Here is a 20,949-nt window from a genome sequence, read left to right on the forward strand (position 1 = left end):
TTAATGCCAAGACATCTTGAATGTGTCTCCACAAAATGATTGATTGTACCAAATTTGAGCTATAATGGCTTTTTTTTTTAGAGGCACTCTTGGAAAAAAAATGCACTGCGGAAGACGCAGCACTTTCCACATCTCTGAAGCACAACTTTAACCTGGCTCGACATTACTAATGACTGAATCCAGTTTTGTCTGGCATCTTATTTTTCTTGCAGGGGCTACATTTTTGCATGCGTCCCAGCTCTGTTTTAGCAAGCCAGCCAAACGTTCTTTTTTATTTATATGCTCACTTAATGCGCCGTCTGCTCACACACTGCCCTCTTATTCAACCCTGACCTCTTCCATGCATAAACATACGTTCCTCACCTCTCACCCCTCTGGCTTCACCTGTTAATCTGTCTCCCCTTTCCCTCTGTCCCCTGCATTCCCTACAAAAAAAAAACAGGTTTTCTGCATCATCCTAGCCCTGACCTATGACCCCAGTCAGATTAAACCTAATAGCGTTTAAAATCCATTGGCAGATTGAGTGGAAGCTGTGACTTCCACATGTATTTTCCTTTATGAATTTTGAGCCCCTATAAATGTATGATCGCCTTTATATTGTCACATGGATAGCTCGTTTTGAAATCAGAATACCAGTCAGCAATTGTTGTTAAAAGTGAAGATAATTTGAAAGAAACAGGAAGTCGACGCGCATGATTTGCCTTCGTGGGCCCCACAAAATGATGGCGTGGGCCGAATCTGGCCCGCAGGCCTTGAGTTTTGAAACTTGTGCCTTACAAGTTGACACCATCACTCCAGTCTTCTGCTCATTGTTGACTTTGTAAAATAGTCAGACCCTTTTTTTGGGGGGGGTTGGGGGCACACGGTTTTGTTTTAGGTGTGAAACCTCATATATTCATATGAAGTTTCAATACACGTATTCCAAGGCTTTGCTGTGTTATTGTACAGCAGACGCCTCATAAACCGCGGCTATAAAATTTTGATCTGGGCAAGGGAAGACTGCTTGAGACGAGAGCAAAATGAAACAATCGTGTGGAAAACCGAAAGTCTCATTAGATGTGACTTTGAGCTTCAGAAATCCCCAGGGGAAGAAGGAACCTATTGCACAACTACATAAAAAAAAAAAAGTTGAATGTTTTCATCACATGCAATCCGAACAAACTATCTCCCTATCAAGATCTCACTCAACTGTCAAAAAAGACAGATTTATGCATCCAGTGGAAACACAAGAAGAAAAGGTGAGCCGCACTTATCGAGTCAAAGGGGGTTTGACTGACGGATTGGCAGCAGCTGTTTTTTGGAGGTGTAACGGGAGACTACAAAACCGCACAGTCTGTTTAGTGGGTTTTGTGCACTTATTTAGCTTTGGACCACCTTTCAAAAATGGCTTCGTGTGGAGGTATTTTTTGATAACAGCAAACATGCAAAATTAATGCAAAAGTAAATGTTGAAACGTCATCTGTTGAATGACTCTGCTAAGTCGTCAATGACACTAACTTGGCCAAGAAAGACGATTCAGATTGTTTTTGCAGGCCAACTATTATTATTATTATTATTATTATTATTATCATATTTTTTTCAGTCATGAATGCACACCGTTCCCTTAATCATCATGTCTTACTGCACAGTTTGAGATGGTGGAGCAAATTTCTTCCAAGACATTCAAATCTATGGCCACGTAAATTGCCCCGTATACCAAGCACCCCTTGGTTACATTCCACTGATCGTTCAACCGCAGTAACAATCAAAATACTATCAATTGTCTGCCGTATAGAGAGAAGGAATACCTCCAGTTTTATGGAGCTGTCATGTGGTCGGGTACTGCGTAAATATTCTTTGCACAAAAACACTTCCAGCTGTTGTACAGTATGCCTTATGCTGTTTCTCATGACTGACTCTTCTTGAAAAAGATGTTATCTGTCTCTCTTGAGTTTCTTGTTGTATTGTTGCAGTGTTTTTTTTTTTGGTGATTTCCCCCAGAATGCTCTCTATACCGCGTGGTATTCGAGTGTGGATTTGGAATAATTGCTGTTCTAAATGCTTCAATGGAAATGAATGCTCGTTGTGAAATTGAAACCGTCGCATGGTCTTTTTGCTCTTGAGCTTTGCTGCATTCCAGTGTTAGCTCCGTCACCTTTTGAAAGAAAGATGTGGTATTGATTTCTGGGAAGTCTGTTTTAATTGGGATTTGACTGATTCTACGGATCGAGTATACTGAGATCGGAAAGGTTTGCTTCTCTACTAGCTGTACTTTCCAGGAAGTGTGTTGGGGGGGATGCAAGGAATTCACCTTATTGGCTCAGTTGGAACTATGACTACACGCTGAGTTCAAATCAAAGAGGGCATTCTGCCCTTAGCCTCGGGGGACAAGATGACTGCTCTGTGTGACCAAAGCGATGTAGCAAAGCAGACAACTGGTCACACTAGTGCAGAGACTTTTATTTCTTCTCTCTTATATTTGATTTTCCGATTTGAGTTGCGCACCGGGAAATGAAATTGTCGTCCAACTGTTCATAACAATGACTCCCAAAGGAGATGTTTGTTTAATGTCCACGAGCGAAAGAATGCACGGCACCTGTAGTGCTGCAAGGCTGTTATCTGCGGTGTTTGAGAGTTTGGTCCCAAATAATAGCTGATCCAACAATTTGATATGTCTTTCAGCTGGTTTCCAGTGAATCCAGCCATTCAAATGAAGAGCCTTCAGTTCCGCAACATCGCCCCCAAGGCCCCGGTCATTGTGCCTTCCCCATCCTCTGCAGTTCTCGCCTGCCAACCTCCCCCTGCTCCCCTTGAAGCTAATAGCGGCTCCAGCCCTAAATCCATCGTCGTGCCGACCCAAAACTATGCACTGATGCAAATAGCTGGCCAGGATGGCACATTCTCTCTGGTGGCACTGCCCCCTCCTGTCTCCTCTCAGACAACACAGCAACAACCACCTCAACAAACTCAATCCATCCAAAAGAATCTCAAGCTGCCCATACCCAGATACAAGCCTGCGCGGAGAGCCGGGGCCAGGGAGAAGGTTAGATCAACACCAGTAGCTCTAAGGATGAAAACCGCCTCTGGGGTCGGTGCGACAAAAAAGCCGGTGAGTGGCACGTCTTTGTCGAGTAAGGAAAAGAAAGAGGAGTGTGCTGTCACTCAAAGTCAAAAGCAAAAGGAAGAACCGTCGGAGCAGGTCATTTTTATCGACCCGGCCCGTTCAGAAATCTCTGTCCCTACTCTTTTACCAGACAACGCTGTCTTGTACCCAGGGTCCCAGTTAGAACAAGCCCCGCATAAAGCTGAACAATCTGCCATGACGGGCGTAATTCAAAATCTATGCCCCCCTTCTACTCTCCCAGCGGCTCTCAAAACGTCGCCGGGCAAATCCCTGGAGCAAAGTGGCACTATGATGAGGATGTGCCAAGCTAAGCCTGCCTCAGCTCAGCCGGCGAACAGCATCGCCGTTATCTCTCCAGCCATCTTCGGTAAAGCGGTGCAGATTATCCCTTCCCCTCCTCAGGGTAAATTGCCCATCCTGCCCTACTCTAAAATGAAGACCACACTCATTCCAGCTGCCAAGCTCAACGTGTCCCAAGATAACAAGGATTGCTTAAACCAGTCAGGTCCCATGAGCCCCAAAGATCCCACCTCCTCCATGCGCGAAACATCTCAAGCTTGGGTTGGCAGCCAGGTGCCAAACTCATCTGATCAGCCTCAGAGTAAGAACCCACTCATCCCTCTGTTGGGTAACCTTCAGAAGCTGCCGGGAAAGAAAAGAGGCAGAAAGAGAAAGACAATGGAAGACATCTTAGCATATGAGGCCCGAAAGAAGAGGTCCTTGTCTTTTTTTCGGAGACGGGTCCCTGAAAAACCATCAATGGTGGTTTCAGGTTCCAAGGACAAAGAAGTTGACATTTCAAAGAAGTACCGTAGCATTCAGCCCAAGCCCCTGTTGGTGATGGAGGCTCTTCCGCAGCTACTTAGCTTGCCTGCCAGCGCTTCGGATGGTCAAGAACCAGAGCTTGTCCCGAGTCATCAGCCCCCCACACCCACCAAGGACCGAGATCGTCCTCCGCAACATCCCCCGGTCTCTCTCCATCTGAGCACTGCGTCTCATCCCAGAATTTTGGTCGCCGGCCGCTCAATCCATCGTTGCCCCACCTGCAGCCGCTGCTTCCAGTTCAAGCATCACCTTCAGAGCCACATGAACAGTCACACCAACAGTCGACCGTACGTCTGCCCGATGTGCCGCAAAGCGTACGCGCATTCGGGCAGCCTGAGCACCCATATGAAGCTTCACCATTCTGAGGCTCGATCTCATCGGTCACTGAGCTGTGAGTTCTGCAGAAAGGCCTTTGGGTATGTGGGCGTGTACTTCAGCCATCTGCGAGAGGTGCACAAGGTCTTGCTTACCGTGGAGCCATCCATTAAACGTCATGAGAACGACGTGGCCGTTAAGGGGTAAGACGATTCTTGTCACGTTATCAAGTTGTTTCAATAAAATCCAGCGGGGCCTCGAGATAGGACTTTCATCCGTTCCCCGCCAGTTCTAGTAACTCAAAATGCTCGGATTTCAAATCATCTTTCCTCATTGAAATGAAAGGAAATGCAATTAAAACCATCCTGTTTGTGTTTTAGGTAAGGAAATATTGTAGTCTATATGACTGCCCTTAAAAGCAGCAAGTAATTAACTTAACTCAATGTAGTGACATGCATTTTGTGCATCATGATTTAATGCTGCAGTCCAAGTCATCATTTTGCTCCTTCCGGTGTGCCTGCCTTGGCTCCCAGGAAGCAGTGTAATGCAGTCATGCCAACACAAACGAAGAAGGCTACTTCTACTTTTAATGTGGCTCAGTAAGATGGTTTCATATTAGTCGTTGATCGGATGAGGATAAAGAATATATGCCTTGCCAGTATTGTTATATTATCTGTCGAACACACTCACACACACAGATGTCACATTTGTATGCATGTGTTTGTGTGTGCGTGTCAATGTTGAACAGATATTTGCTAATTTGGTCCCAACAGGGACAACTCGGAACCATTAGATGAACAGGATCCTGAAGAATGTGTGGAGCTGCAGATTAAATGTGGGCGCTGCCAAGTGGTCACTTCCAGTTTCGCCGACATGAAGATGCACCTCGTCTATGTTCATGGGGAAGAGGTCATGATCCAACTTCAGGCGGGGCAACCCTCGCCGGGCGATCTAAACACTGAGGAAAAACTGGTCAAACGTGCCGCGCACTACTGGCGGCAGCTCAACAAGAAGCGCAACCTTGTCAAGTGCGGCAACTGCGATGAGGAATTCTTCTCTTTTGCTCAACTCAAGAGGCACATTTTGTTCCGCCACCGCGGAAGCGAAGGGGACGGCAGAGAGACTGCGCCGACGTCGGATGCCGTCGGATGCCTTGGGATACTCGCAGCAGGTTCGGCCTTTAACTGTGTTCTTTGCAGCCAAGTGTTGAAAACTAAAGAAGAGGTCCTGGAGCACTGGAAGGCTCACCACCACTGTGAGCAACCCAGCTTACTGTGGGCTGCCCTGAGCTCCTACTCGGGCCTGCAAGACGATGAGACCGAAGGGGGTCTGGACACTCCTGTTCCAAGTCCACATTAGCCTGTCCAACATGGAGCCCATTTACGGGAACTTGTCATCGTATTCATCCACTCGTAGCCAAGCAGGGATTTGGAGTTTCTCTCATGTTTCACAACTTTGCGCGTCCTTCAAGAGTCCACATTTATAAACGATGGTCTTGTTCAGTTTATGTTGCACTGTTTTTTAAATGTTATTTAATGTTTATTTAAAAACAGTAAAACTGTTCAAATATCACAAGTAAATATCTCTATGATATAAATATTTGTAAAGCTAGCTATGAATGTAGTTTTGGTCCGACTCGTCTGGGACGTCTGCATCCATCAACGCCGTTGCATTCACGGTCTTGAAAATGGTTCTTGTTCTCTGTAGTTACACAACGGCACCTTATTCCACAACGGCTTGCAGGTTATTCTGTCGATATGGTCAGGAAACCGGGAGTTTTTTTTTCTGTGCATTAACATTATTGCAAAACCAACCCCAAATTATTTGCATGGTATTTCACCCTCTATGGAAAGTGTTCATTTTGTATTTTTCTTGTCTTTTGTGTAAACCAAGGTTGTGTAAGTAGTTCAGCGAATAGACTATCTACACTGGAAGACCATTTAATCTGTTGGCCCAAGAGTCATACAGGTAAAACCGGATCCGAATCTATGTAACTATATTGTTACTGCGATGAAATATCAGAGCATTAAAGGCAGTGCTTTGGGTTGCACAATCTGTTTGGAGTATTTGGGCAACACTGGATGAAGAGTCGTAAGTTCCCATACCGCATCAGAATAATGCGTATCTTTATCAGAAACTCGAGGCACATTCAACTGATGACCTTGTCAATGTGCCAAAACATTGACATTTCTTTTTTTTTTTTCAGCATATCGTATTTTGACTATTTTTATTCAATGGTTTCCCTCTTACAGTATTTCAAATCTACTCTCATATGAATGAGTTCCTCTTATTTAGTACAATTGTAACTTAATTCCCTCCACGTTGAGACTTTTCCCTTCTTATTTCTCATTTCTAATTGTAATTCAAACCACAGTATCTCCTTTTTTTTTCTCTCCCCTTCCTATTGAGTCTTGTTCCAATACTCCTTCAGAGGGCCCGCTGCCAAATTGAACCCAACCACACACCTGACCAGCACTCATGTGACTGCCTTGTGGCCTTTCAAAAGAATCAATCCAAGTACTCCATGTGTTTTGTGGCTTCACGTTTGGTGGCCAAGAACTTCTTTATTCGTTGATTGCCGACGTGTGTATTCTAGGGCTGTGAAATTTCCGCAGATTCTGTTGTGAAAAAATATGATTTTCATAAAACCTCGATTTTTACATGAAAAATCATTGGGGGTAGGGGCAGCCCTGGTATTCTGCGACATGCCACGGTTCTATTCATGCAAGTGATTGTACATCCGTGTTTAACCACTGACATGATACTGTTTTAGCTCGTTGATGTTGTTGCCAGCTCACGTATGCGCCTGAGCAAATCTATTGACTCTCTGTAGAGTTCACGTACTGTTGCCCAGAAAAATATGCTATTTTATACCAGATTATTGCAGAAGTCTTTTAGGATGCGTTTGTTCATTGAGGTGTCACTCAAAAAGTTGAGTCTGGTTCAAATATAGTTTCTTGGTTGGGAGTTACTGTAGTTAAAATCCCGGGGGGGGGGGGGGGGGAAAAATGACCGGGTCAAATGAATGTACCTGTTTTAAAAATCATAGTGACAGTATCCGTATAGATATATATATATATATATTGATATATAGATAGATAATAGGTTGTGAAAATTATAAATGCTGTATACATAAATATATTTAAATTATCTGCTGCTCTCTTTGGTCACAACAGAACACAAAGTTGCCCTCAGTTTGGCACTAAACTTGGAAGTGGCTAGACAGCAGTGCTCATTGAATACAGTGTGCGTGCGTGTGTATGCGTCTTTTTTTTTTTCTCCTTCCCTTCAAGCCTCAACACCAATAAGGAAGGAAGAGGTTGAGTCGAGCCTTACATTTGCTCATTGCATTTAAAACAAGCCGTGGTGGGTATCCCTCATCAATAACATGAGTAACATCCAAAAGTAAAAAAAAAAAAAAAAAGGCTTTGTGGTTGTGCTCGTTTGTATGTGCTGAGAACCAGTTTATAAAAATAAAAACATGCTTTGCTGAGACGGTTGACATCACTTGATGTGTTTGTATTTGTAATTAATGAATGCAAGTCTACTGAAATTTCGAGATTGTTGCGATTCTTTCGTTTGAAGTACTGTGCTTAGCAGGTACTTAGGTGGATACGTTTTTTGGTTTTTTTTTTTCTCCAGGCATCAAAGTATTTCTATCCAAAGCTCATTAATTTACAATGAAACCACATGACAGAGGTCAAAAATGATCCATTATCCATCATTACATCTTTGTATCTCACATGAAAGACATGAGGGGCGCGTCGGCTTACAGGAATTTGACTTCCAAGTACATTTTCGTAGGTGTGAAAAAATGCCTATGAGCAGGCTGTTTCGCTTTTGGCAAGCGGTGACATCACAAATGCATTTGGAGATGTGTCTGTTGGCGACAAAGTGCCGCTTCTGCAAGTGAAATTTCCATCCGTTATTCTGTGTGATTTGCTTTTGAAAACCAGCACTCAACAACCCCACTCTATATTTGGCACTTTAAAACAGCCGCAGCTGCATACAAAGTGCTGTACATGGAGCAAATATAATTAGTACAACAAACAATAAAGCAAATGAATAAAGACGGTACAGTCAAAACTTAAGTATCATGCTGACTCAAAAGCCAAAGAATAAAAATTAGTTTAAAGACGAGTTTTAAAGATGGGCAGCGAGGGGGGGCTTGTCGTCATGGTAACGGAAGCAGTTCTCACTCCAGAAAGGTGTATATACTGTGCTGTGTGTGACCCTCGAGCCTTGTTCGCTTTTAGTACCCTTTCCACTTGTATTTTTCTTCTTTTTTTTTTTTTTTTTGCTAACTTCACTCCATTAAGTTTTTATCTTTTAACCCTTTGAATTCCAATGCATTGGTACAATTTGCATGTGTTTAAACAGTGTCAAAAGTGAAAAGAACCAGTTTTGTTTTGTTTATAATGCTTTAAAATTCTCTTGAAACCCAACCAAATCGGAGGTCACTCATTGTCTCGGAACGGATAGTTTTCCACTGTATCGGCAGCTCCTGAGATTTGGTTATTTTGTCTTTTCCGAGATGAATGTGAGTTTATCAGTTTCCTAGCAGAGCATTTGAACAGCAGCAGTCTTCTTTTTGATTGCATCATATTCAATAGATGAGGCCGAAGCCTACTTGTCTTCTTGTTCTCTCAAGCGACATGAAACTCCACTTTTTTTTCCAAGTCCCAACAGACAGCAGAGAGGAAAATAAGTCCAATGAATGGAAGCTCGAGCCTCGCCGCCACCGTGTCGAATGCAGGTCCTTGACACTCATTGTTTTGGAAGCACATGATTCTGTGTCACGGGTCAAAGGGCACCTTTGGCAGGGTTTCTGCGGCTCGTCAAAAGACAAAACCTCCTCAACCGTGCGTGCCCTTATTCTCTTTTATTTCCCTCTACTTTGCAAAGAAGGTTCTAAATGAGCCACTTCAGGTGGTGCTTCAGCCGCCGAAGGTGCAACATCAGTTACACGTGGCAGGCACAGATGAAAAGAAGCGCGCTATACATTGATGCATATTTCTCTTTAATCAGAGTCAATGCGCGGCATAGCCGTCACACAAGCGCTCTCACTTCCTCATGGATCTCAGAGGGACCAGTCTGATCAAAGTCCCCCCCCCCCCCCCCCCCCCCCCCCCCAACTTCGTGATCAGTGAGAACGAAGAACTGAAGCTTTCTCTTTTCTATCTTTGCATCCGATTCTTTGTGTGGTTTCTGCTTCTTCGGCCTTGGACGTTCACCAAGTTTTTGTCATCGTTTCAGTTCAGCTCAGTGGTAGTCAATCACTTTTCTGACACCTGGAGATATCCCAAGACCCATAGACGTGATGAAATGGTCTATTTTCGCCTCCTCTGTAAAACAGAGTGGAAGCAAAATCACAATGTGCACCAAGACCCGAAAAAGGAAAGATGGCATCACTGGTGATTTATTGGCACATAAAAATGTGATCCGCTGACCACTGAGAACATCTTAAGTGGCGGTGTAATGTGAGCGCAACATGCAGTGTTTTGTTGAACATGAGCTCCACTCCTCTTCACTCACTCCTCACCGGCGGTTGCCAGTCTGTCTTGATTCTTTAACATGTGTGACGACTCTGTCGGCACATGCGGCGTGTCGGTGATATGTGTGCGCGTTCATCAAAGTGATTCTATGGTGACGTGAAAGATTTATAAAGAGCCGACATGTCAGGACTTAAATGTACAAAACGCTAGGCCCATATTTAAGAGCGCTCCCTCCCCCGTGCGTCTCTTTATCAATATGGGCACGTGAGCCGCCCTTCCTTTCCCCTGCTGCCTCTGTGCCGGTCTCGGGTTTCAAAGTGTCCATTCTCCCTCGGCCCTCAGAGATTAGTCATCTAATGAGCAGCCGGGCTGATCAGGTGAATAATTGATGACGGGCGGCTGGAGAAAGTCATCGATCCGCTGGAGCTCCAAATGGAGTAGAGAGGCAGACACCTCAGGAAGATAAGCTGGCGCAGTTACCGCCAAACCAAAGACCGAAAAACACATGCAATGTATCCAATCCATTATTTCTGTCCTCCTTAGGCTCGCAGGCTAGCGGCAGCCTATCCCAGCTGAGTTTGAGCACGTAGGCAGGTTACGCGCCAGCCGATTGCAGGATATGGTAGCCTTATGATTTCACCAAGGCTGTGCTGCAGCATTTGCGTTACGGCTCAATGGATACAAATGGCTAAAAAAGGTTTGTTTGTTTTTTCTTCAAATTGTTTTTAAAAAAAAATCTACGTTCAAGGGCTTATAAAAACCACTCAAATGAACCAGGTACTGGAAGTTTCATTTCCTTTCTTCCTCACGTATTCCATGTTTATATATTCATCGACGCCTCATGTAGCAATACCACGATTGAAAGATAAGAGTAACAAACTCTCTGGTTCAAATCATCTACCTTAACTAAACATACCATCGAACCCCCCCCCCCACCCCACCCCCAACTCCACTTCCAGTCTGGATCCATTTAAAGCTTCCTGAAGAGCATGAGAGATGACTGCACACTTCCCAAAGCCAAAACCAGAAATATGCTTTTGATTTGTATGTCTGCCAAGCTTGGCTCCATACATTCCAGCAAGTGCTTACACTACATGAGGTGATGGACAGCTTACAGAATATTACTGAGATTTCCTTCCAATCGTGCATGCTTCAGAACTGCAGCTCCACTACCCCCCCACGCCCACCCCTCACCCGCACCCAACAGCTGAGATTGAAGAAATGCTCAGCATGTGTGCGTGCATGAAACATCGGGTTTAACTCTTTGAGTGTAGATGTGGTTGCGATTTAATTTTCAGCTGGAACCCAGCATGAGATTGCCAAGGCAGATGATTGGATCACGCAACCTTTTAGTGTGCTTGACACCTATTAAAAACTGTTGAGGCACCCACCCACTTAGGTAGGCGCCATTCTCAGGAAAGCTTTTTCTGATCGTTTTTTTTTTTTTTTATACATAGGCAATGATAATCATTAGTGGGATAGTGAAGACAACTACTGTCCCCCCCCGCCCCCGCCTGCCCCCACCCTCTACCATTTAAGTTGCCCTTCCCTGGTCTAGAAAAATGGACTGATGCATGTAGAGAGACAGCGCCTACTGCTGGATTTGGTCGGACATGCCCCCCGCCTGCTCCTAAGACCCGATTCTCACATTGCTCATGGACATAATGTCGGTGACATTGCTCCAAATGGGCCTGCCCCCTCTCTCCTTTTCCATGTCGCTTAGTGGGGAATCCTCTCTGGGATGCTGCTCGTTGCCTTTCTGTCCAGATGGTCAAGAGCTCCCAGTGTTCAGTGGGGCAGGCGCCATTCGCCCAGGGGAACTCCTGCCATCTGTTCCAATCTTCCCCTCACTTCTCATATGACTCAAAGTCTGCTATCCACTTCATGTACAGGCTCATAATCTTGCATTTATGGATTCATTCTGGCAAGTTTCGTCCTTAATCGCAAAACATACATTTAGAATCCTGAAAAAAAAAATCTGGATAAAAACATCTATTTGTTGACATTTTTCATATTACCTTTCCTGTCCAGATCACATCGCCTTATTCTACTCGTGTGCGTGTGTGTGTCAGCATTTGCACGTGTGTGTACAACAATGCTTTAAATGAGACGGAGAGCATCTTTCCGGAGTCATCTCAGCTCGGGGGAATATGGCGAGATAACCGGATGCTAATGCCGACACCGCCTATGGGGAATTGCGGAGCAGTAACCTACATTCACTGAGTTGTCTCCTACATGAGGTTAATGAATCAGGCCTGCTGGAAGGACGAGCACGCTCTCCACTCGAGGCGCACGCACGTGCGGCTAATAACCATCATCAATACAATAGTTCTAGACACAACTCACAACAAGGATGTCTGTGTTTGCCGTTGCGCAAAAGCTAACAAGGTTTGCAAGCAAGAAGTCATCTGAATCGCTAATTCAGTTACACAGTCTGGCTCCAAGGAGTCGCGGATGCGTGGGTAATAAGAGGGGGAGTGTTTTTCTGCATAGAAATGTGTTTGAATGTTTGCATGTGTATGTAGGAGACATACTTGGGTGCATTGTCTTCGTTGTTGTTGTTTTAGTTATTGCCTCTGTTTTTATTTGACTATTTTCATGCTCAGTGCAAGTCGGGCGCAAAGCGTGGTGTGACTGTGCACATGGGTGGAGTTTTCTTTCTATCACTATCGTTGTAAGTGCATACACGTAGAGATGGGCATCTGCGCCATTGTGGGCGTGAACACAGCCAGTTTGTTTTCCCACCAATGGAAGCGGCACCCATCATTCCCTTCAAATTCAGCGCAGGAAGAGACGCGTAGAGGCAGCAGAACGGACTTGCTCGAGTCCTTGCAGGAAATTGGCACGCGTCAAGTATCTCTTGTGGATGATGTTAAATTGGCCACGGTAAAGTGGTCACATGGACACTGCCTTCCACCCTGGATAGTGTGTCCCTGTCAAAATAAGTAACCCAACCTTGGGTAAAAATAACCCAATCTGCTCAAAATTCACAGCAACCCAGTGAGCGTGTTCGGAAAAATGTGCATTGTTGTGCGCGTGTGTTTGTAGACTCAACAACCCTTCACACTTACATTCACACTAATAGACAATTTCAAGTCTTGAATGAATCTAATATGCATGCAAGCCTACTCAGGCCGGACACCAATACAGCCCCTTTCTCAAACGTTCACATTTTTTACTTTACGTTGCCGCCGTGTAAACGCACACTTAGTATTTTGCTAGAGAAGTGGGATATTCTCCACACCTCTTTCATACCTCAGCTCCTTTCCCTCCCTCCCCCTCCGTAACGGTGACTCTGGCTGGGATCCACTCACCGTCTCGCCCCTGGGAAGAACGCCATCTGACTTGGGTCGTCAGAATCAATTATACTCATCCCCCTCTGCCCTCCCTCTTCTCCTCAGCAGCATTTACGTGAGTCACATTTTTTTCAGACTCCTTCCGTCTTCCCTTTGCCGAGCGCACCTCTTGCACCTCGCCCCGCCTTTCTCCAAACCCCCGTCCCCACTAACCCGAGGCTCCCCTGTCAGGATCCAGGAATAATTCCACTCCTTTTGCATGCTTTCGGAAAAAAAAAAATACAGTGTGAGGTGATAAATCTGCAGTGATGTACAATAGGAGGGGAAAAAATAAATGAAGGGGGTTGAGAAGGAAACCCGGAAGGCACTTTTGCATGCTCAGCACAGCAGGGGGAAAAAAAATGTGGTGCCGTCCCTTAAAGGGTTGGGATGAGGAAGAAGGGTTAAAAGAGGAGTCAGGGTGGTCAGTACACTCGAGACTGACTCATCTATGTGCCCTCGCTGTTCCGAGAAAATCGTAAAGCTGCAAGCTTGCCTGTATTGCGTTTGTCAAAAATTGACAGAAACACAAATTTAATAGAATGACTGTTGACTTTGTTTCATTCCTTTTTTGCTTTCTTTCTCACTTCCGAAACCAGGATTCGAACCTGAGGCCTTCAACTGTGAAGCAAACATGCTAACCACTACTGCACACCACTGCGCTGTCCCCATTTCCTGTTTTCCATCATTTGTTCCTTTCTAATTTCCTTTTTCAATTCTGGCCAACTTTTTGGTCCTTATTTCATTCCTTTAGTTCTGCTGTCTTTCTTCTGGGCTTGCTTCCTGTTTCTTCCCAAATACTTGATATTTTGTACTTTCCTCTGCTGCCAGTGAGCACAAGAAAAAACACATTTAGCCACTTAAATCATAGACTTGTTACCTTTGTCAACAGTTTGATCGATCATTTTCAGTTGAACAAATGCCCAAGATGAATGACACGGTCACCCCACTTTTTTCCGCATACGCGAAGATACTCAAAAGCATATTATTGGCGAGAGCAAAGCTTTTCTGCGACACCCAACTGTCCTCTTATTTAACAGATGACTGATTCCAACCGCACTTCATGGGCAGACGGCAGGTTGGGACGTGGGGCGGGGGGGGAGGTCGATACGTTTGAAGGATTTCTGATGCAAACCTGGACCACCTGCCTGACGAGCAACACGAAATCCAAACAATGGCGGGTGTAATTGGCATCGATGTGCTTTAAAAGCCCTCCTGCTCCCCGACAAACACCTGCAGCTCATGAAGCCGGGCGGCCCCACGGGAAATCACACATTAGCATTTAGCCGTTTCATCTGCTGCTCTAATCGGAGCCAAACGTTTCAATAATACAACACAAGAGCGGTTACGCAACGGCGAGCAAAAAGAGGGGCACTCGGTGAAAAGGCATTTCCAGAGATGTATGAGTGAGTGAGTGAGTGAGTGAAGTATTTGGCTCAATATCCGGAAGGTTCTGGCGGGCTACAAGGTGAGCGGCTCTCCGTGTTGTTTATATAATCACGGTGTTACTAATTGTACTTCAGATGGCCAGAAAATGATTGCATTAATGTAGCATCTAAATCAACAGGTCAGGAAAGTACGGCCTTGCGAGCAGATGTGTAACAATACACACAATAGCAAACATGCTTGGGAATAAATAAACGCTGACCTTCTCTCATCAAATAACGTGTTCTGGTGCAATAACTGAGCCAACAAAGTCAGTGGCCGTCAATGTACACCATTCCGCAATGGAGCAAAGTGTTGGGGGGGGGGGGCGTTAACTCATTCACTATCTGCCCTGTTAAAAGGGATCTCTGACATCTACCGCCGTCAGCGGCAGTGAATGAGTTACAGACATTATAACCGCTGCTAACTAGTAGAATGCTACTTCCTGTGCAGTTAATCAACGTTTTATGATGGTAATTTCTATTTGGAGTGATTCCATGGGAGTGAAATTTTTCAAAAACACAAACATCCTTGACATTTTCTTTCCTCGAAAACACACCTATTGGTTGTATTTGTGCTCGGGCCAAAGCCCTGTCTAATATGAAAGTATTGTTTTGACGGCATCTTGATGCCATGGAACTATGTTGAAGTTAGAGGAAGAAGTCATGACCCTTTTCATCTTTTCTAGTTCATTTCAAATCCATCCGTTTTCTATAGCCCGTATCCCCGCAAGGATTACCTGGAGCCCGTCCCAGCCGACTTATGGCGAGAGGTGTGCTACAATGGGCTGTTGGAGTCTTCTTTACAGAACTCCTCCAAGCGCGCCTTGAAATTTGGCCTGAGTTGCAACTACATTTCGGTTTAAATCTGAAATAAAGCTCACGGCTCTTCCCGCTTACAGTAACAGGCAGGTTAGTTCGGCTTCCACCCACTCTCAAACCACCCACCCCATCATATCATCCACCTCACAAAGATTCCAAGCTTGGCAGCTCCCGATGAGCCTCTCTGGACTGCAACGAGCAGCAAATAGCCCATTGTTGCGAGGTAATGTGAATTCTAATGTTCTCGGCTCTCTCGCCGTGCACTCTGTCCTGACGGCCTCGGCGCTGTGGGCAACGGTAGGCGCCGAGTACATACGAGCACCTGCCAAACTCAGACGTCCATCAGTGGTGCTTTTACCAAGGAAGGGAGGGGATTCCCTGAAGACTTGTGGGGAAACAAGCACCTCTCCCACAGTTGTTTCACAAAAGCTCACCTCCACGCCCACTCAGTGCAACCTTGGAGATTTTCTCTCATCTCCCGCAGCTCGTGTGAACGAGCTGCGCATTGGAGGCGATTGCGGAAAAGTGCGGCGAAAAACATTGACGGAAACACGCCTGTTTGTTCCCGCCGGAAAGAACCTGAGTCAAACACTTTTAGTCTCTGCTCAGCGTGGCCGTTCCCTTGGAATCTTCATCTGGTGATTATTCAATTCGCGAGTTAACACCCGCGGTGAATCATTTCCCAACCTTTCAGTTCAGCGGCGATATTCATTGCGATAACCTTTTATAAAGACGTTTTTGAAACCAGTGTTTAAAAAAAAGTTCTGTTGACCGGTGTCATCAGATGTCACGAAAAGTAACCCCCAACCCCGCCCCAAAGAGTCACCAGTTAAATGTCAGCCATTTTCCCTCCCTTGTAGTCAAAATCAGCAACGGCCAGATTCTTGGACATCCCTCAAAGATTATTATTTGCGAATAAACATCAGAAAAGTATTCCTCTAATAACCCAGGCTAAACTAAACTCCTCCCCAACGTCTTTCAGTCCAGATGCAACACTTCCAACATGCTTCCTTGACACAAATTCCTCTTTCGGCAGCAACTTGGCGGCATGTTGTAAAAAGGTGAATTAGTGAAGCGTGGCCTGTGAATGTACAGGCGGGATTACTGTTAGTACAGATGAACAAGGCTTTTCATGTTTGCTACTCGGAGCAAAACAAATGAAAAAGTTGCACCTTTGAAGTCCCTCGCTTTCCTAATTCAACAGCATTTTACTGTCATCATCCTTGAGGGGGGGAAAAAAAAAAGGAAAGTGATCCTCTGAAATATAATGAGGTGGATTTAAAGTTGGGTTTCCGGTAGAACACTTGACAACCTTTGGTTTGGCTGAGGTAGCATTTTACCTTTTTTATTCATGTGTTGTGCGAGATAAAAGGTTCTCAGGCAGCATGGAGTAATGCTCTGAGAACTTGAATACTTCTAAACAGGATTCCCCAAGAGGTAAAAGATGTCGAAGGCGGCGTATTCAGGTAATAAAAGGCTGTTAATCTGTCAGATTAGTGACAAAAATTGAGTGTGTGGGATTAAGGTAAAGCATGTGCCTTCCTATTGCTTTATTACTCACATTACATACTCAGGATTCTTTTTTCTTTTTTTTGGAGAGGCTCTGCACCTAAATGGATTAAAGTCACAATTCACTACTTGTATAAAAACAGACATTGAAGCATACATCCTCCTCTCGGTGTCTTTGTGAGTGCACGCTTTGATGCTCCCAGCAGACGCCCACCGTCACTGTTTTAGAGCTCCGCAATTGTCTCGCTCACTGGCGTTTAGGTTTCCCATTTTTGGAAACGCTTACCACCGCCATCCCATTGTTCTTCTCGTGGCTGCGGATCATATTGTTGGGCGAGCATTGATGAAGGATGCTGCTCATCGACTTGGGTGGAAATGCTTAGAACAGTGCAGCACATCTTGGTCACCTACGAGTGGATCGTCAATTAGCTTTACTTTGTTTGCCATTATTATTTGCGTTCAAATTTGTCGAGGATCTGGAAACATTTCCATTTTTTGTTTTAAGTATATAAAACTTAATCTCAAGGCAGTGTTTGGGAGAATGAGTGCTCGCGAGCAAAAGGAGCAGCAGGCCTATAAACTTGCAAGTCGACATAAAAGCAACAAAGCTTTGCCTGGTGTCGCCTCTCCGCCTTTTCCAGTTAATTTGACCGTAATTACTGTCGTGCACTAAGGCGGGAGAGATTATAGGAGTGAGTTACACCTGATGCTTTTGGGGAGTGTCGGGAGGCGGGCGGTGGGGGGGCATACATTAAATATTTAAGCACTCTTTTTACCGTGAAGCAAATGAGGCAAGGCAAACATTGCATAATGGCAATCAAGGCGCTGCATTTTGGGCACACGCTAACAAATCTGTGCGTGGTGTTGTCCGTTGACTCCATATTAGAATATTGCAATGAATGCCTGCTTGCAATGCATTGCGTGTGTTATATGAAATAAGTGGGTAGGGAAACCAACCACTTAGGTTGGCTCCGCGCCAGGATAATTACATCACTCGCTGTCTTTTTAATTCCAATTTGCCTTCTAAATGGCAGACGAGAAATTACAAAAAAATTGTGTAATGGAGACACATCCTTGCGGAGCATCAGAATTGAAGAATTGATCCGCTTCTTTTTCCCGCATAAGCACTTGTTGGTAAGCAGCATTAATATACATTATATATGTGTATATGTTTCTCCAATCCAGGGCTCCCAAGTGTGCGTGGACATGTGGGTGCGTGTGTGTGTGACTGAACATAGGGTTCCGTACACCTGACCAATTCTGCACCATGACCGTGTGACAGTCAGCCACCGCTTACTGCGGATACAAAGCTGAACATTGTTCACAACCACTCGGTCATTTTGAGCAGAAACGGCTTTAGTGGCGCATCACAAGAGGTGACACAATCAGGCTTGCAAATCTTCAAACGCCTTGTATGTTCAAGTGACCGTGAAATGACCATCTGCAGATTTGAAGTGGCCTACAATATGGTCTGAGGTCACCTTTGCTAATAGAGGCCAGTGACTACAATGACTGTTGTCCCCCCGCTCAAACTCAGGAAACATGACCTATTCCATCTTAAAGCAGCAAATGACTTGTCTGCTCCAGGACGCTCTCTACAGTTTGCAAATATATTCACTTTGAAGTCTGCACAGTAGAAAGAGAGCGTAGGAAACGAAACACAAGCATTTTTTTTTTTTTTTTTGATATCGTTGGTATAGTTTAAGGATCTTTACTATTATCCTCTTTGGCGTCACGATGTCTTAATCTACTGTGCATTGTATGTGAACAAGGAAGGGTAGGAATTTAAAATGCCAATCACAATCAAAGAAGTATTGTGTCAAGCGCATGTAGAGCTGGCTTTCAAAAATGTTCTTCTCTGCCTTCATCGAGCGGTGACATCGCGCCAGAATGGCGTGCTGGAGGGTTGACGCCATCTCTGCTTTAACTGCACTCGTCCACCTGTCAGGTTGACAACGGGTGACGCTTGGCTTTGCCGCCATGACTGAGTCAGCTTCCGCGAAAAGACATTTAAACAAGCAGGCAACATTAGAAGAGATGATGGCCAAGTCTAGTTCTGTGGTTAATAATACCGATGTCACTCTTGTCGAAGATCCACATTGAAGTGGGTAAAGCTTCACTCCAGCGGAAGAACGTAAAATGCCCTGTTTGTTTTTCTTCGTTTGGACGTGACTAAACGGAGCTTTTTGTATTACACTTCGGCGTGCTGGTATTCCCCAGATGACTCGCTCTATGTTTCCACTGTTGCCGTGAGACTTGTGTAACGTGTTAGATACACATCTATTGCCTAGTTAAAGTAAATGCGCAGCTGTTTCGAGCCTGCATGCCAAATCCGCTATATTGACCTTTGGAGGATTTAGATCCTGAAAATGTGGGAAATGTTTTCCAGATTGAGAAATACTACATTCAGAACTCAGACTGTAACTTGGAAGCAGGTTGCTAACAGGTGATGCTAGAACATCGCTTGCGACGCGTACGTAAAAATACAAATTGACATTCAAACTCATTACAACAGTTCTCCAAATAAGACGTTTCAAGTAATTTGTCATTCCCGATTTGTTTACCGGCACTGTACAACTGACATAGACAACAAACGAAATATTTTATTCTATCAAACGTCGATTAGCATATTGCTAATATAAAAAATAGTGATTGTTTTTCACACACGGCTTCTTCAGCACAAAGTTTCATGAAAATTAATTTTATCCCAGCCTGCTCACTAAACAAAGGTGATCCAAAAAAAACCCCAAAACGGTACGTTACCTCTACTGTGGCAATTATTAATGTTTGAACGTTGTCATTCAGTGCAATTGGTTTTGTGCACGTTTTTTTTTTCTTCTTCTCCCGGCCCACCCCGAGAGAGTGAAAGCAGAGAGGCTGGTGGAGCGGGAAAAGGCCTCTCGACGGCGGATAAATGATGGCTAAAGTCGAGGATGCGTCCGTGCAATAGATGCTACGCCCCTGGAGAGCTGAGGAAAGGAGGGATGACAAAAGAGGATGAAGACATGGAGGAGCAGAGCGAGGGGTGAAGCGTTTCAAGTGAAAGGCAAGTGATCTCTTCAGGGAATCGCCACTTGCCTTTGCGCTTCGCTCGGGGTGGCTGCGCACACTTTGTTGTTGCGAGAGCTTTCGGTGACGGCAGACAAACAGACTGATCAAACGGAAGGAAAAGTCAGAGCAAATAAAGTCACGCTCTCCCTCTTTTGTTTTGCCAGAATGGAGTGGATGTCGAAGGAAGAAAGGCCTTGTTTCCGTACAGAAACTCTGTATGATTCATGTTTCCTCCGCTTTGATCTGTGAGCTGTGCACAGCCTCGGGATAAACCATTTCAGGTTGTCTAAACAATTTCCAATCACCGTTTCCATATTTAGGCTCTTATATGAAGCGGAGAAGAGGCGCGAGAAAGCAATTCTTGCTGAGCAGCGGACAGGATTTTATCCATCCGGCTGATGGCGGGCACGCAAATAAACACGCGCGCTTGTGCTGTAAGTGGCACACCACGTGCCCCCTTGAGGTCAGCTTAGCGGCAAAGTGAGACCCTCTTGAAACCGCCCACCCCCGTCTTTCATCCCTGTCTCCAAATGCACATCTGTTCCCCAGTGTCCCAACTCTCATCACCCCCAGCCCACCTCGCCGCCGCCACCTTTTCCTGTGTGAAATCCACACAGGCTCTTATTAGCAAACCTCACCACCCCCAGACCCACTTATGCACTCCCTGCTGATTACCCAGCAGCCCTCGGCCCCAAAACACCCCAACGCTCTCGTTCGATGCGTCTAAACTTTTCCACCCAGCAAAGTCAAACGATCTATTGACACTGTAAAAAAACACAGCTTGTCATTTATATAAATGTAAATGCTCCTAGATCTGATACGTATGTAAATATATATATACCTTGAGAAAAACCGGAGTACCCGGAGAAAAGCCACGCAGACACGCGGAGAACATGCAAACTCCACACAGGAAAGCTGGAGCCGGAATCGAACCCTGCACCTCTGCACTATGAGGCGTACGTGCTAACGAGTCGCTCACTGTGCCGACTATTATTATTATGATGTTTATTGTTGTTATTATTTTTGGAAAATTTCATGAACCAACTTTGGCCCGCTGGCCAGATTTTGGA

At 45.0% G+C, this 20,949-nt stretch overlaps 1 protein-coding gene across 7 annotated transcripts in view; it reads left to right on the plus strand.

The window, feature by feature from the left end:
- Positions 1–20,949, plus strand: part of znf438 (zinc finger protein 438) — a 50,484-nt gene that overhangs the window by 21,713 nt on the left and 7,822 nt on the right. For 3 of the 7 annotated variants that reach the window (XM_019873741.1, XM_019873740.1, XM_019873739.1), the window contains 2 exons: positions 2,662–4,446; positions 5,017–7,743. The exons of the other annotated variants lie outside the window; for them this stretch is intronic. In XM_019873741.1, the coding sequence (XP_019729300.1) occupies positions 2,690–4,446; positions 5,017–5,602 (2,343 nt within the window). In that variant the 5' untranslated portion in view covers positions 2,662–2,689 and the 3' untranslated portion in view covers positions 5,603–7,743. Of the gene's footprint in view, positions 1–2,661; positions 4,447–5,016; positions 7,744–20,949 lie in introns of those variants that run through there. 7 annotated transcript variants of the gene reach the window in all.

This window comes from Hippocampus comes, unplaced genomic scaffold (genome assembly GCF_001891065.2).
Source record: "Hippocampus comes isolate QL1 unplaced genomic scaffold, H_comes_QL1_v1.1 scaffold126, whole genome shotgun sequence".
In the NCBI taxonomy this organism is placed as follows: Eukaryota; Metazoa; Chordata; class Actinopteri; order Syngnathiformes; family Syngnathidae; genus Hippocampus; species Hippocampus comes.